The sequence below is a fragment of the Temnothorax americanus genome, unplaced genomic scaffold, assembly GCF_048541705.1.
Source record: "Temnothorax americanus isolate GAGA-0224 unplaced genomic scaffold, ASM4854170v1 Scaffold7, whole genome shotgun sequence".
NCBI lineage: Eukaryota > Metazoa > Arthropoda > Insecta > Hymenoptera > Formicidae > Temnothorax > Temnothorax americanus.
The window spans coordinates 1216193-1233547 of record NW_027509792.1 but is presented as its reverse complement, the minus strand read 5'-3'; the positions used below and the strand labels follow the sequence as shown (position 1 = coordinate 1233547).

Here is a 17355-nt window from a genome sequence, read left to right as displayed (position 1 = left end):
ACTTGCTAGGTTTGTCAAAATTAGTCGAGCGTAAAAATGTTACGATTGTCGGACTAGGAAAATGATTTTTGTGGAATTCAATACAACGTGTACCTACGTAGGTACGTATACGCGTGCACGTCGACGCATATGCATGTCCCTGGTTTGTATACGCATTATACATATTTATAGGGGACAAAACGATATAAACGCGGGAGAAAAGGGGGAAGGGTGGCAAGTGCGAAGCCAATTAAAGTGCAAATGCATGGAGATGCGGGTGGAATGCCAAGCAGCTGACCGGGAAACTATAAAACCAAAACTGAACGAGGCTAGTTAACATCCATCATATCAACACACTGAATTTGTCAAAAGAAAGCAGAAAAATGAAATGGGAAAGAGAAATAACAAAAGCAAACAATAAAAATAGTGAAGTGAATAAAATTATAAATGTAGAAAATTGTATATATATGCATATAGGCATTTAAACATTACATGCATCCGCGCGTAATATAATATTGTACGTAATATAATACGTTTGAAGGGATAGAATCGAGAGCGGAAAAAATACACCTGAAATTGGGAATTATTGTAAAAATAATCAAACGTAGGTTCGTAAACGAAACTTATAACGATTGCGTTGAATTACGATTTTACACTATTTTTTAGGTACCTGCATTCGAAAAGCTGTTGATATGAAACATTTTATGCTCTTAATTTAGCGTCCTATTTCCAACGTGAAAATGTATTAAATCATATTCTACAGAATACATTAATACACACTTGATTTCCGACGATGGGAAATAGCATTTATTAAAAAGTCAATCGGTGCGCGCGGACGTGAAAAGAACACGGCAGTTTCGAAATTATGCAGCAACGACCGGGGCACTGCTGGTACGACCTGTTTCAGCCAGATATTACGGTTAATAAATGAAACATAACAGGATTTCCACACGCCAGTTGCACATGGCGGAAGTTGCAGCGTAGCCAGCCACGCTTTTGCTTTGCAGGGAATTCAAGCGCTCTCCGCTAGTTGAGAATCGATCAGCGCAAAGTCGTTTTATATGAAACTGGTTAGAAGCCCGCATTATTGGAAATCAGCTTACCACGTGGCACCGACTGCAAAGTAACAAATTATCGTATATGACACTTGCCATTGTCGATTCAATATCTAGCAAGCAGAATCTGATCCGTTAAACTGCAAAACGTTCAAAGACACATTTCCGTCAATATCAGCAATAAATTCGATCCGATCGACTATCGGAGCTTGTAATTTACAAATGCTATTTATTATACTGCATTAATTCTTTTACATCCAATATTCTGAATAAATCGATCAAACATATTTTTAATGTTAATATTGTTTCTTTATAATATGGATTTTTATTTGGAGCTATAATTTAAATTCTTTAACAGAACTTGCGATTTTGAAGTGAATAAAGATTTCACGCAAAGTATTAGGAAAGCGCGAAAACTCTTGATTAATTTGTATAACTTTTCTCAAAGTTTTAGTTAATCAGATGATCAATAACTCAGTGTCATAAAATTTCGTTTCAGTTGATCGAAAGTTGAGTGTGAAAAAGATATGATAAACATCTACTAGTTCTCGTAAATCGGCGTATGCAATAAATCTGGATGAAATGCTAAAGCTCGTTCTTCCGCCTTAAGTCGAGCGAAGCAGAATCGCACTACGCTGAACGTGACCAAAGAAAAGAATACGATAGCCCATTCCTTTAAAGCTCGAAACTATAGTATAGGATTACGGTTATGGTGTGCTCTCGCGGAAACCTGTTCGATATCGCGGAATAACGAGCACATGGCTTCGAAAGTGTTATTGAGGTTACATAGCTCACAGTCATTGAGAATCTAATACGTTATTGTGGCAAACTGTGGTAGAAATTGATATTCCAAATAAAAACGATACCAAAGAATTAGACCTTTTATATAAAAATGTATATGCAGCACATCTTCAAAATTACCAATAAGATTCATAATAAATAAAATATAAATTTGGTTCAAAATAGTTCTTCTTGAAACATTCTATGCTTCGAACCGTGTTCTGTTCGAGTAAATTTATCTGTTAAACACACAATGACGACTTTGTAAACATTGCGAAATTTATGCTTCAAATTCCTGGCTTGCGAATTATACTGTTATCGCCGAGTTTCGGCCGAGCAGTTTCTGTCAAGTGACAGAAGATAATGAACGACCTTTGAGGGACCACATCCTCGTTCCGTCTATTATTATGGTAATACCGTCAGTTTTCGCCCTACCGTGAGCAGCTGTGCGAAAGGGCCCTTCGGACACAGCAACGGGTGCGTTTAAACGAAAATTATTAGATACCTGCGACGGCCGACCACATACGGTAGACTGCGGAGACGACCATTACGGCAGGTCGGTCCGCGGAGTCGGATGCATCTCCCGATCTACGTGGCGGGCTGATCGGATCGGTGAAATCGAGCAGCGTCGACTTCATTAAAATTTAACACTGTGTAAAGTGAGCGCTAAGTGGATCTCTTTGTTCGGCTGTCATCCGCTGCACCTGCAACCACGATTTTCCGTGGGTTACCCTAATTGCAGCTGTTCGCGACACCTTACATTTTTGGCGTGTCCCCGATCTCTCTGGCTGTGTGTCACGCGTTTTTCAAGCAAACTCTCTTTCTGAATATTTTATTTTTTACGAAAGGTCTGAGCTGTTGAAAAAATAGGACTTCAAATTTAGCGCAATATAAGTATTCCGAGTTTATATCGTATGCATACTTGTCTTTATTTACTTTTTTTTTTGCGGATTTATAACTATTGTCGCCACAGATTTGTCTGATTTAGAAAACTTGCGTCATAGATAAAGAGCATATTGAATCACAGCGAGTATAGCTAACATAATATAATTAGCCTATATACTATTGTGACGTATATATGTAATTATATCGCATTATAAATTATAAGTGATTAGCATTATATCTACTGGTGATATTGCATCTACTTTATTAATCATTCCGTAATATTCCAAGTTTACGAGAAACGCTAATCTATATCTAATAAACATACCGTGGGTGGACGGTGTATCATGTAATCGCTTATTATTGGTTGCATAGCCTGCTAATCGGAACCACATCGGTTATAAGATAACTTTATCACGTGCATAACATGATTTACGTGTACATACACGGTATCATCTACGCCCGAAGCGAATATACGCAAGTTTAACACGAAGATGGTATCACTTATATTCGCGCGTGTTTTTCCGCGTCACTGAAGCCTGTTTATTAGTACAAAAAAATACTCCCGTTTTACATATTTATTAGTAGAGTAAAATTAATTTTTTCTTTGGTGAATCGAAGTATATAATTTTGTTGCTACAATTAATAATTTAATGAAAAATAACGCGATAGAAATATAACTAACGCACGTGAAGCCACGTATAAATAATACACTGATTATAACATTGGAAAAATAATTGCTTTTCCCTGCGGATAGCTCACGAAAAAGCTCATAAAATAATATTGAGTTGAGAGTGGCTATCCAGTGGCTATCTGTAATAATATCCATTTAATAGCCGTCAGCCTCTGAATAATCGAACAGAAAGCGCAGCATCCGTGAGTGAACGCTATGGCAACAGTAGGATATCCCAGAGGATCTGGAGAGAGGAAAACTGAGAGAGCGCCACAAAAGCCCACCCGAAGACGTCTTTGTTTACTCCAGGCTATCTCCGTTCGCGTTTTCGTCTTTTCTCCGATTCCCCTCGCGCTCACTTTCGGTTCCTCCTTGCGGCGCGTCTCCGCTCCTCCGCTATCCGAGTATCGCCAGTCCTTATATCCCCTCGAATCGCCTTGCAATCCTGGCAAGAGTACTTTTATCTCGACGATATCACGCTCATCCCCTTCACTCCATCCGTTTAAACAAACTTTTCTGTAATCGAACCTGAATCGATGGATTAAAAATCCAATTGCGAATATCTCTTTTCCTCTCTTTCTTCCATTTTCTTTCGCCATCATCTAACATCTGTTTTATGTTTCACTCAGCGCACCGTAAAATTTCTTCAAATCCTTGCGACATCTTGCAAAAGACGCGCACCGCTAGTTGATATCCGCGACTGGGAAGAATCGTGTAAAACAAGCGTTTTTCCAAAATACGTTTCCACCATTGCAGCATCGACGCTCACGATGCGATATCTATAGTGGTAGAAGTAAAAGCAGCAACAGCAGCAGTAGCAATGGCAGCTGCAGCAGCAGCAGCAATAAAGCTTGCTTTATTTTTACTATCTCTCCAGCCAAGTACCGCCCCGTATTTTCTCGGGATATTGACATATCGGGGGTGCCGGGGCTTCTCCTTTTAACGCCCTTTTTACACTGGCTCGGAATTTATGTCTTCTTCCTCCTCTTTTCGTTCCGCCCTCCACTCTCTTCACCCAGCCATCCTGATCTTCTCCGCCTCTCCATCTCGTTCTCCATCGCGCTCTCCTCTATCTTTCTCGTCTTGCTGCTCGTCGACGGTGACGGGTTCTCCTCTCGCACGCATTTTCCGATTCTCGTCCTCTTCTCGCGTTTCTCGGACAATCAATCATGTACGCGTATCTCCGCGTTCGCAGAATCAACCGAAAATCTCTATTAGTAGCCGCACCTTTCTCGATTCTGCCGATCATTCGGCCGTAGAATGACGCAATTATTACTGGCAACGATCCACTTCATTCATCGAGCACTTTCTCAGCAAACGGGAAACGCCATTTGGATGTAAAGTCATGGATTAGGAATCCTGAGAAATGGATGATACCAAATTTTTTGAGCGGCAATTAATTCGAGAAGGGACAGAAATATGTAATCCCGAACGTAATAAGAAGCCCGCGACGCTTATTTACCATTTGCCTACGTAAAAATCTGATTGTTGCCTTTATTGATATTTTATTTTACAAAAAGTGTTGCCTTCTTTCGTTTTCGCGATTATCGAAATTGATTTTAAAATTACAAGTAGAAAATATTTTGTACTATATCACAATGCAAGATTGATCAGGCAAAACACGCAACGACATCTATTCTATCCCGAAGCGAGTTGTTAAAGACTTTTGCCAAGGTCGAATTCCGCAGAGTCAGCTAACAAGACGTTCACTAACTTTTTGCGCAATCGGGCGAGAAGTTTTCTCTTTCCGTGGAACACCGCATGCAGTTCGGAGGACAGAGGGGACCTTTATACTATATTAATAACCGTGTTTTTGCCGGTTTATCGAGCATGTTCGGAACATCGCCGCGAATGAGGGGCATGATAAAAACGCGAAACCGCCGCGAGCGCAAGCCGAACAGTGAACGCGGAAAAACAATGAACAACCGCTCGTCAAGGGGGTTGTATTCTTGCTTCCTTGCCCTTTGCCTTCCCTCCTTCCTCTCGCTCTCTCATTTTTTATTGCATTTCTATTTATTAGTGCCATGGGACATATGGCTGCGTAAAGGTGCGTTGTAAAAAAAAAAAGAAAAAGAGAGAACGTCCAGCCGCTACGAGAGGAATGTGAGGGATGAGAGAATGAGAGAAGCGCGAAAGAGAGAGAGCCACGAACACGGCGGCGAAAAACGCAATATCGTGCCGGGAATGTCAAGCAGAATGAAAGCAGATCGAGTGGACGTTCAAAATCGTCCGACAAAGCTCGCGGACCGTTCACCCAGGATTGAGAGTCTTCCAGTATGTAGCTTCGATTGCTGAAAAGCACACGACTGTGCCTCGTTACGGGCATTCGGGTTACGGCCGGAGAATTGCATCTAGCGACCGTGGTCGATTATAGGTCAACTTTATTTGACATCGATGAACATACAGTTACGACAGTTAAACGATTCGCTGACGCGCGGTGTATTTCGCTATTCTCATATTCTGTTATTTGCATATCGAGTATGTAATCCCGTCGTACACATTTCTAGGATCAATAAAGTGCTTGTATGCCGATTAATCCCTATGCAACAGGAGTATCGGAGACATTATTGACAGTATATTGCCTGTTATCTTCATACAATATTTACCATGTCGATCAAGATAAAAATTCGATATTGGCGCACCAAATATAATTTTGCTCCGCTAATTTAAAAATAATAAAAGAATCTTAATTTTTATGCGTAATAATATTAATGAAAAATTCGTATCATCGCTAATTAAAATTCCTGCGCATCGATTAAAATGTTGGGATCAATAATTCATAAATTTTTAATGGTATTATAAAAATCTCAAGCTACCGAAAGTTATCGGAAAAATTACATTTGTTTTAAATTTGCTTTATACTATAATTATAATTTTGATGCTTTAGTATAAATGCTTTTACTTAACAAAATATTTTTACGGAAATATTATTATTTAAGGGTATAACTTCTACAAACACGTATCTCTTATAATTTTTATAAACATGTTTTACTTGCATACATATCTTTATTGCAAAATTTGATGCTATTTTTTTATACATTTAATATGATCTTATATTAATCGGCATGCTGTACTCGTATATTGCATAAAATGTGCGACGTACAAACCAAAATGTTCTCACGAACAGTTTTCTTCATAAAGGGATGTATCTTTTTTTCCAGGTCAAGTTGACCTCTGGACACAGAGCACCACCGGCTGCGCCTGCAGCTTTAACTCATCCAGCACTGATTGCGCTTGTTGCGTACCGTCGGGCGGCTGCAGCTGCGGCGCAGCTTCGCCCGATAGATGCGCTCAATGCGGCTTGGAGCAGCATTGCGCGAATAGTAAGTATCATTAAGTTAATCCTGACGTAAAGCAAAATTGAGTTTCTTGAATAACGTTTGTTGTAACGTTTTACTACGAATGAAGATTTCTTCGTGTAACTACATTTGATGCAGACATTAATTAAAATATACACGGAGAGAATTTTTTGTTATACATATTTTACCCTTAAATTCACTACAAACTTGGAACAACTTGGCAATCAAGAAATTTTTTAAATATACAGAAGACATTTTACAAACAACGTGATAAAAATTACCAAACAGATTGGTAACATTCTGAAAAATTATTGAAATTTTCTAGATATATTTTAGTAAAATTAATCAAACATATTTTATATTTTAATGTAATAAATATTAATATTTTTTATTATGTCAGATATTAATCAGAATAGCTCGCATAAAATTCTTGGTGGTACATGTCCCACAATTAATACCATGATTTCAAGGTAAACTTCAAGAGAAAATTCTCTCCGTTTTAGGAAAAGAGATATATCTGTCGCGCACTTTAATATGCATGCATGTATAAAGCGTATAAATGTAAAATTTCTTAATCTTGTGAGCGGTAAACGAAAATTCTTTTTCACTGTCGCCTTGCACCGCTTTTTCTGTCCGCCGACGATTAACTAACTGACTATTTGCTTTCTCGGTGTCTCGGTCCTACGAGGAAATATAATTATGTCGTATCAAAAAGACATGGCCGATCTCTTTGAATCTGTTCCGACGTTAGAAACAAGATTCGCGCCATTACCCACTTGCCTCGTGCTGCTTCTCGTTTACAGCCGCTCGTGTCGTGCGAACAAGTGGAAATTAAAGCGCTTGCCGCGGCAAGTGAGTCCCTTTGGAAGCGGCCCACGGGACGGCGCGGTGCGGAGAACACGGGGAGGCGTGATTCAAAAGAAACGGGGAAGCGAAAGAGAACGGGAACGTTTATAAGAGGATGAGCGCTTAAAAGACTCGGCAAATGCGCTCAAAAGACACTAAGATATCTGAGGAAAAGAAGGCGATCGAACGTTTGCGGGCTCGCTTTGCACGATAGAATAAATCGGTATCGAAGAAATTACTTCTGCGTGCCGTCCATTCGACCTTTCTTTCTTATAACTAATCATTCTTGACGAAGTTCTTATGCTCCATTCATCTAACCTTTCTTTGCGCTAATTACTTGGGGCGATATTGCCTTTGTGTTCCATCCATCAAATTCTTCTCTTCTCGGATTTCTTTCAGCATCACAAGATATATATACGTGTACATGAGCGCGTAGGTAGATTTCGTAGAGTTAAAAGGGTTCACAAAAAAAGGGTTATTTTTTTTGGCGCAAGCTTGTAGGATTATTTATATTGTATATAAATACAAATTTTTTAGCGAATATAAAAATTGATGTTTTTGATATCTTAACAAGAGTAAATATTTCTATGTAATAAAAATTGGATTTTTTTATCATAAAGAACTAAAATTATGCACGATAAAAGAATATTTTATAAGAAGTCATAATAAATCTAAAATTTTCAGTAAGATTTACGTTTCTTTAATGTAAATTTTGGACTTATTTTATATAAGATAATCATAAAACAATAATATTAATAACTTCTTGTCAAAAGGAAATAATTTCCATGAAATATAATGCTACGGTTTAGGTTTAGAAGATAGATATTCGCATCATAATCACGGAACATTCTGCACAACATCCTACGGGAAGCAATTAAGAATCAAATTACACACTATGACAGATTGCCTCATAATATTGCGCCAAGCTGTCGCGACTCGTCGTCGCCCAAACAACACGGCTGCACGGAGACGCGCCAATGAAACTGTACAAGCAAGAAAAATCGTTATTAGCCGCACTTCATTTTTCTTTACGCCTCTCCGTTGCCATGTCTCTCGCACGGTCAGGTTTTCGCGCAAGACCGTAAAAATTCGATATCGTAAAAAAAATACAATTAAAATATAATTATATTGTATACAATATTCATATTTCTTAAAATTAAGAAGTAAAGAATTATAAAGAATATATATTGTTTACGTAGTATTAATTCACGTATAACGCGTATAACGCCACATCGCTATTCGATTGTATTTTTATACAAGCATCCGTTTTGTTCCGTTTCAGTGTGCAACATAACATTGGACAGCAGGCAGCTGTTCAGCAAATCGGATCGTGGCTTCGGGCAAATAAAGTCGCCGTATCTTCAAGGGCCCTCGAGGTGTACATACAGATTCGTGCCGGATACCGGGCAGCGGGTCGAGCTGCAGATATATCGACTGGTTTCCATCGGCCGACACAACGGCACCGCGTAAGTAGCTTTTCGGTGACGCCTTTCTTTCCATCCGCTCGTATCGTTTAACGGCACCCTTTCGCGCCCCCGTGCTCCTTTATTGCCGCGACCGTAAACTTTATGGGAAAGTATTCCCGGCGTCTATATAACTTGGACACTAAGAAAATGGCCTAGGATCTACTTGGATATTTTATGTTATTTAAGAGGCACTTTCCGATAGATTTGAATTTCTTTTTTCTTATGATGATAAATCGCATATTTAAAACACGAAGAATATTCTCTCAAAGACTCTCTAAATATATTTTAAACACGTTTATCGGTCAGTAACTTGCAACTTTTTCGTTGCACAAAGTAACCACCGTTCGTGAAACCTTTGTCCCCACTTTTCTCGCTCGTGTAAGTAGTTGAAGAGCGGACAGCGTGGACCGATATGATTGAAAATCGCTCTCGTCGATGGTCGTTTCAATTTATCATACTTCCGCTCTTACGAGACGATAGCTCCGGCTCTCAAGCCCCTCTCGACTATGGATTGAAGGAGGAGCTGAGAAGTCGGGAGTAATGCCGGCGGAACTACGAAGAACCGGGGAGGGTTGGGGGAGAAAAATTACTGTTTTTAGAAAGCCCTCCGGCATCCCTGACCCCCGCCACACACGAACTCGTCCACTCCGACCACGTTCATGGGCAAACTTCGTGGTGGGCGGAAAGGGCCTTCGACAAGCCCCCGGAAAAGTTCTTACAATTTTTCGACAAGACTCTTCACTCCAACCCCCGCGCTTTCGGGCTCCAGTGTGCCACGATGGCGAAGTCGGGGGAGCTTACGACGCGCCGAGCATCATACGAGCTTACTCTAGTGGCTTCTGTTCCCGTTCCGGAATACGCAAAACGCGCGCGACTATATATATGTATACATATATACAGAGCGGATGTGTGCTTACGGTATGCACGAGTTATAGCGGCACGAACGAAAAATATACTCCCCCATACTCTCGTCATTGTTATCTCCCTTGAGAGAAACTACATTTCCGTTAAATTTTCAGCGTCAGTCCTGTCGTCATATCTGAAAATAACTTACGTCGAGCGATTGAACTTTGTAAATTAATTATTATTAATACTCGCGCAAATATTTACCAACGTTGGACAGGATAATTATTTGACTCGTAGAAGTAAATATTTTATTAGTAATTATTTTTGGAAACACATAAGTATATGTTATCGATTAAAGGAAATATTCAAGATGAATTTTTGACCGTAAAAAATTGTCGGTCTTTTTTACAGAAGTCTGCATGGGTGAGCGCGATTAAATGATGTTAATGTTTCTAAATTACTCGGTACGCGTAAAATACAAATTTGCATAATTTTTATGTATTACGCTTCCAAATAGTATAAGACTCTAAACTATAATATCTACGCCATCATATCCGCTAGAAGCTAAAAGCGCTGCGTTAAACGCATATAAAAGATGCAGGAGCCCACACTTTAAGTCCACTTGTTAGCGAGGAAACGGCTGGTAAGCTGGGGGTGAAAAATATCGTTACTCTTGCCTGCGCGGTCCAGATCGTTCGCGTTTTCTTTCGTTTTCCGTACACTGCGCTCTGAGAAACTGCAACGACCGGAAGAAACAGCGCCGCCCACACGAACCGTACCGCGCAAATCCTTCTACATGGAAAAATATTGGTGCTTGATCGGCTTTATCGTAGAAAATCCTGCGAAATTTTAGTATTACTTCTGAGCGGAATCTTTGAGAAATTTTGCGGTCTATAATTTGCGACGCGCTTTAAGAATCGACGCGAGGAATGTCACGCGAAAGAGTAGAAAACAGTGAACTGAAAGTATATATTCAAACAATTATTTGACAGATGAGCTTCAAATTTGATATCGGCATCTTTTTGTGTCATCGAACGTAAAACTGCAGCAGTTGGATATTGACGAGTGATGTACAGGAAAAATATATTTGCACGTGTTGAATCTATTAAAAATGCATGTTCGAGACGTGTATGTATAGGTATATTGTACATAATTAAGATAATAACACGCGTTTAAACGAGTATTTTGTCGCAAAATTTTGGTCATTAAATTGTGTGTGCGCACTCTTTCGCGAGACATTCACGTTCAACATTTACGAATGAGATTGAAATAGCCGGTTTTCATAGTTTACGTAACGCATGACGCTGAATTAATATCACACCGGACCGTAGCATAGGACGGAGTTGGTGGAAATATGACAAACGACACACGTTACATGCGCGGTCGTGTAATACGTGTGTAGTTCATGCTCGTTAAGTTATAATTAATGTAACTTTCCGAGCCCCATTATAGGATGCCATAACAGGTTTCTTGTCCTGTTCCGTATCACGTTCATATCACATCCTTCAAAGAACAAATGGTTGATTACTGATTATGAAGAATTTATTATTAAAGAAAGTCCCGTGTTTTAACAGCAAAACTGTGTCAGTGTATTCTATGGATAAAAATAAGAAAAAATGTTTTGTAAACATAGGATTATAAAATTTTTGATAAAAAATTATTTGGATTAAAACTTAGGACATCCTATATATAATTCAGTGCCAAATTCACAGTTTACAGTAGTTTATTATCGGAAAAGTAAAGGAATTAGATTTATTCTTTTTTCTTAATTATCCCGAATTAATTAGACTTCTTATTAAATTGGATATCTGTTTGTGGCAGTCATCGTATTTTAAGGATATTTATGCTTTGCACAAGTCGCTGATGTGCGCGTTTATATTGTTCCTTCGTCCTCTCGACAAATGCTGTCTCACGTACGCAAATCGTCTATCTTACCGCTGTCCCATACAGTCGGACCTTCCAGGGTCCTTCTCGAGCACTCATAGGAGCTTGATAATAGAACGTGAATTTCGAGAAATGGAACAAAGCACGGGCCACTCGGGTATCCCGTGTTCCAGACCGAAAACCGGAAGATGTAGGTGCTTCTAATCCCGAATGCCGAGCCATGGCATGGTCACCGCGATGTATACGTGCACGTTCTCGATGAGACACAATTGGGTCAGGTTCTCGGCTGGACATGCACTTCATTCCGTGAATGTCCCTCGAATGACCCGCACAGTACGATTTCAAGTCCGATATTAAGTGACCGCTATAATGAGAAATATCCTCGAACGAAAATCGAATAAGCGGCATCGAACAAGATCTCTTCTTCGCAAAATTGCGCGCATTGTAACATTTTGCATTCCGCTCTACGATATTAGCTTGTAAGCAAAGCTATTATTTTAACATAAGCAAAAAAACTTTACTGATAAAATGCGGTGCCTAACACAAATTAATTCTTGTCAAAATTATATTTTATTCAATAAGTAGATAAAGTAACGGATATATATATATATATATATATATATATATATCCGCAATGTTATGTTTTCCTTTTTTAAATCAAAACATTACAATAATAGATCAACTAAAACTACAAAGCTGCAGAGAGCCTAGCGAATTTAAAAGCATAATTCTCTTCAGTAGGCATAATTCTCTCCAGTTCTCGAGAATTGATTTACGCGAAAATAACGCGCAGTACGCTAAAACCCGCAGAGATATCGCTTTTGGACGCACTCAAATTAACCGTGCGGAATTAATTTACGGGCTTTATTGAACAAATTTCATGCTTTCCCACTCGTAAACTTTCGACTGTGCGTATTCTCGAAAATTAGTTCGCATAATACAATTGACATGCAGACAATACATTCGCGTGTGTGGTCCGAGATCGCGCAAATTAAACACGGGATACGCCATCAATGTTCCAGAGATCATTCCCTCGCTGAATGCTTGTGCCATCTTTATAATTCTCTCATTTCAATAATATAAATGTATCTCTATACATATAACTATCTACTCATCCGTAAAGTTAATTAATTCACAATAATGAATGGGGAATGTCCGTAAAGGAAATAATACTGTTCGAGAGAAACTGAATGAATCGAATATTCATTTGTGAAATTGAATGATTGAATGATCAAATAGAGGGGGATGGAGGGAGGATTAATTTAGATAGACGCGGATATATTTATTTAATTCACGGGAAGCCATAGAGACGGCCCATAAAGTAATAAGCCAACTAATGAAAGTCCGATGTATGAAGAACTCGCCGTTTCGTCGAAAATCGTGTTCCCGCCAATCTGATGGACGATGAAAAATATGTGAAGTTAATTAGAAAATATCTCATGAATAACGCACGAATTATCCTGCATAAAGTAACTTGTTATGCGCGCTTATCCCTTTCTCTCTTTCTCTCTCCCTCTCACTCTTGTGAGGGACGTTAACCTGCAGAATGCTGAAAAATTGCCTTCGCGCTGTAGCGGCGGCGTACACACCGCCCGTAATTAATTCATCGCGATATCGCGCGAGAGGAGAACTCTCGCATTACCCATGAGGTATCTCGCGAATATTCCAGCTGGCTTGTTGACGGATGTGCATGCGACGCGCAGCCCAGGGAGAGAGAGAGAGAGAGAGAGAGAGAGAGAGAGAGAGAGAGAGAGAGAGAGAGAGAGAGAGCGTGGATTTTCGTTCGTCAGGCTGGAAAGTACCGAGAAAAGCGCTTCTCCACACCCTCTCTCCTCACCATATACAACCACTCTTCCGCCCTCTCATCCTTATACTTCACTCTTCCGTCTTGTCGGCTCGCGTACATGCGGTCCGGAAAGGGTGTGAGCGACAAAATTACGTCGCTCAGCGGAATACTGTTAAGTGAGGATAGCGGAATAGAATGGGTCCCGCGGGTGATGGATGACCTTAATTTCGCTATGATTACCGGCGGCTCGGGAATTTGTATGAAAATCGCTCGGGGCCGCTTCTTTCATATGATCCCCTTCTCTCTCTTCGCGCCTTCGATCACTCTCCCCGACTTCTTCTTCTCGCCGCTCCGCCTTCCCCCGCATCTCTCGTTCTTTCTTTCTTCCTACCGCAACTGCCGCCACCGCTTTCAGATTAATACCCTTTCGCTCTAATTTCGTGTCCCGCGGTAGACGTCTCCCCCATAGAATCGTACACGCCTTTCAGAAATGAGAAATTACATCGATATTTAATGATGTAGATTAACAGTTCGGTTAGCAGCTTGTTAAAGCGTGACAGCGATCGAAGGATTAAAGGAAAAGAAAAGAAAGAAAGAAAGGTAGAAGAATACTTTCCGACAGGAAAATACTAGGAAAGGAAGATGAGATAAGCTTGTAAAGTCTGTTATCCGTAAAACTGACACTTTAATCAACACAATTAATGATGATTAGTACATTTTTTAATTACTCCGAGGTGCTTTTAAAATGTAAAGAAACACAAAAGAATTTTTATTTGGAAAGTTGCCAATATATCTTTTATAATGTTACATCACACAAAATACAATCATAGAGAGATACTTATAAACTATGAACACTTGGAAAATGCAAGACGTGTTTTAACTGCGGCTTATTATCGTTATTATATTTGTATTATATATCCCCGACATTACGAAGACTATAAGCGCGAGAACGTTCGAGCGGCGAGATTAAAATAACTCCACGGTGCAAAACGCGATCCTTCGTCATTACCTTGTGTATTATATATAATTTAAGTTTTTAGCATAGTTACATAATGCGCCATGAAGATACATTTTCTTTCCGACTTTCGAAAAACAATGTTGAAGCGTTTTAATTTTCTCGCAAAACTTTCAAGCGGAAAACATATTGCAAAACTTTCATTTGTTAAAATGTGCATTTTCTCTCTCTCTCTCTCTCTTCTCTCTCTCTCTCTCTCTCTCTCTCTCTCTCTCTCTCTCTCTCTCTCTTTTTCACCCCTACGCTGCACGCATTTATTTAAAGCGAATATGGACGTGCGTGAGTTTACAGAATGATTTACACATATTAAAAGCACAGTTTAAAAAATTGCAATTTATTTAGGATGTTACATGTATATGAAAGAAACATTGCGACATTGGAATATTAACTGTTAAAAAATATATTTTGTTTTATCCACCGTTAGAAAAATTTTCAATAAATCCGCTTTTAATAATGAAAAAAGCTTTCAACCGAATGTAAGTATTGAATAGCAGTATCGATTTCGTCTCTCGTTTGTTTCATATATGCTTCTAAAAGGAGCGTACCGCCGGCTGCCACCTCATATAACGATTATTCTCGTTCGAAGAGTTCATCTCCTTTCGCGGAAGCTGTAGCTCGGCGAGTAGGGATATTATACTCGAGGGCTAAGGTTTAAGTAGCTTCATAAATTACGCTACTTTTACGGTAGGATCACTTAATCCGCGCCACAGGAGCGGTTTCGGCGAAAAGCGAACTTCTCCATTCAGCCTTAGAATTTATATCTCTTGACGTCTCAAACGCAAAGTGACATCGCGCGTTAGACGAAATAAGTTTCACGTCGTAAAAAAATATTAGAGTGATTTATCTAAACTAAATCCGTTTTAGGGAAGTGCGTTTTGTCGCGAAATTACAAGAGGGATAAACGAACGAGAAATGTCTCGCGTACTTTTCTTACAGTTATATAGATATCATATACATACAAATATATAAGGAATTACACTTAAATTTCTATAATTAAATTATAATAATTTAAATTATGGATGAATATATTTTCTATTTGCTTGAAACTGGTAAACAAATCGTTTCAATTGTTGTCTCGTGCGAAGTAATTTTCCGTTTAATAAATTGTACGTAGGTTTGTCACGATTTTCTCTGCTCGCGTGAGAAGACGCCGCGTACACACATATAAGATTGTCATAATTCACGCATCGTAGGATGCCAAGACGATAATGTGATTACATATGTACATCACGTTTGCGACTGGAATATCAGACGGTACAATAATTTCTTGCCCGAAATTCGACGTTTTGCTCTCGAGGTGCGCTTCTAACGTCGCTTGCTTATACCGCGCGAGCTGCAATAATGTATGCCGAGCACACTTCGTGAATTGTTTGCCCGCGCTATGTACACTTATCAAATTAGACACTCGCTCCGCTGATAAATCCAACATGAACGTTTGATTGCCGCGCGACGTTCGTTTCGCGTGGCATATAAGTGATACACGCATGGTAAACGCGACATCACAACGCCGAGCTTGAGCGTTTAACGTGCACCTCAAACGCGCCGTCTCCGCTCATGATAAGAACATCCCGAAATTTAATTTCTCCTGAGGTGGAAGGTAAATGAAGCCAGTATGTAACATTTGTGGCGCTTTAAAATTGGTTTAATTAATAATTATTATTTACAACTATAGTGTATATCATATAATCTAATATTGCGAGTGGACCATTAATTCGCAAACTAACTCCGCCGAGAATAATACAAAAGAAGAATTTATTAAATTGCACGTTATAACGTTAATTTAAATATATTTGAAAAATTGCACTCGTATAAAATTTATACGTTTAATCAATATTTGATACATTTTTTGCGTTTTTTGGATTAGTTTTTATTTTGCGACGTTGTTCGCAACTCGACTATATTGATAGAAGAAAACAGCTAAAAATCACCAATTTTGCTGTTGAGCTAACAATGGACGATGCCCCTAAGCTTCGTTCCTACATGGGGGACTACGAACAGTTTTTATCAGGCATCGGCCAATTGATCTGTGCGCCTCTGGAAATAATGCGGCCGTACGGTTATCGCCAATGTGATTTTACGATCGACTGGCGCGGACGAGACAATGACCTCCCGGTTATTTATTAGCTCGAATCTCTGCGCATTATGCGCGATCGAATATGTCTGGATCGCGGCGTGCGTGATTGGTCCACGGGTTTACGCACGGGTTTAGGCGGTCTTTCAATACGAAATTTCGCTGAAATAAATCATGAGCATGCGCGAGCCCGCAGCCGGTTATTATGGTTAGATAATCGCGTTATTGTAATTGATGGCGCGCGCGCAGCGCAATCCTAAAAACCGCATTATCCAATTCCGACGTATGTACAATCGTGCGCTTCCGTCGTTCTTTCCATTCGAAAATTATTTTCTAAGAACCTGATAAGAAAAAAAAATAATTGGAACAAAGCGGAATAAATTTGCGAAACGTCTGCACAGTTTCGTAGCGGCAATGGATATTTTCACAGCGATGTCAAGAGTAATATCTGCAGAAGTCGCGAAAAGAACTATATAATCCTTATTCCGCATTAAGATCACGAAACGTCGCTTAACACGTCCGCCTTTTTCTAGCTTTCTTCTGTTCGCTCATGGAATTTACATAAGCCGATTTTTGCGCTACGTTAAACATGTATATTTAGTACTTCTAACATTAATAATTTTTTTAATTCTAAAAGGTGACTAATTTTAGAAGTTTAATGGAGATCGGTAAATAATAGCATTCGTGTTTCCGTGATGGTGATCCGAAAACTGAAATCGTGCGACAATTAGCGAAGCTCGAAGTACCCTCCGACCACCATCATTGTTCCCTTC

General features: G+C 39.4%; 1 protein-coding gene across 7 annotated transcripts in view; it reads left to right on the top strand.

Moving 5' to 3' along the window:
* The window catches only part of LOC143906306 (uncharacterized), a 219933-nt gene that overhangs the window by 90004 nt on the left and 112574 nt on the right, over positions 1 to 17355 (top strand). For all 7 annotated transcript variants that reach the window (XM_077422312.1, XM_077422308.1, XM_077422310.1 and 4 more), the window contains 2 exons: positions 6531 to 6692; positions 8797 to 8980. In XM_077422312.1, coding sequence (XP_077278438.1) covers positions 6531 to 6692; positions 8797 to 8980 — 346 coding nt within the window. The remainder of the gene's footprint in view (positions 1 to 6530; positions 6693 to 8796; positions 8981 to 17355) is intronic.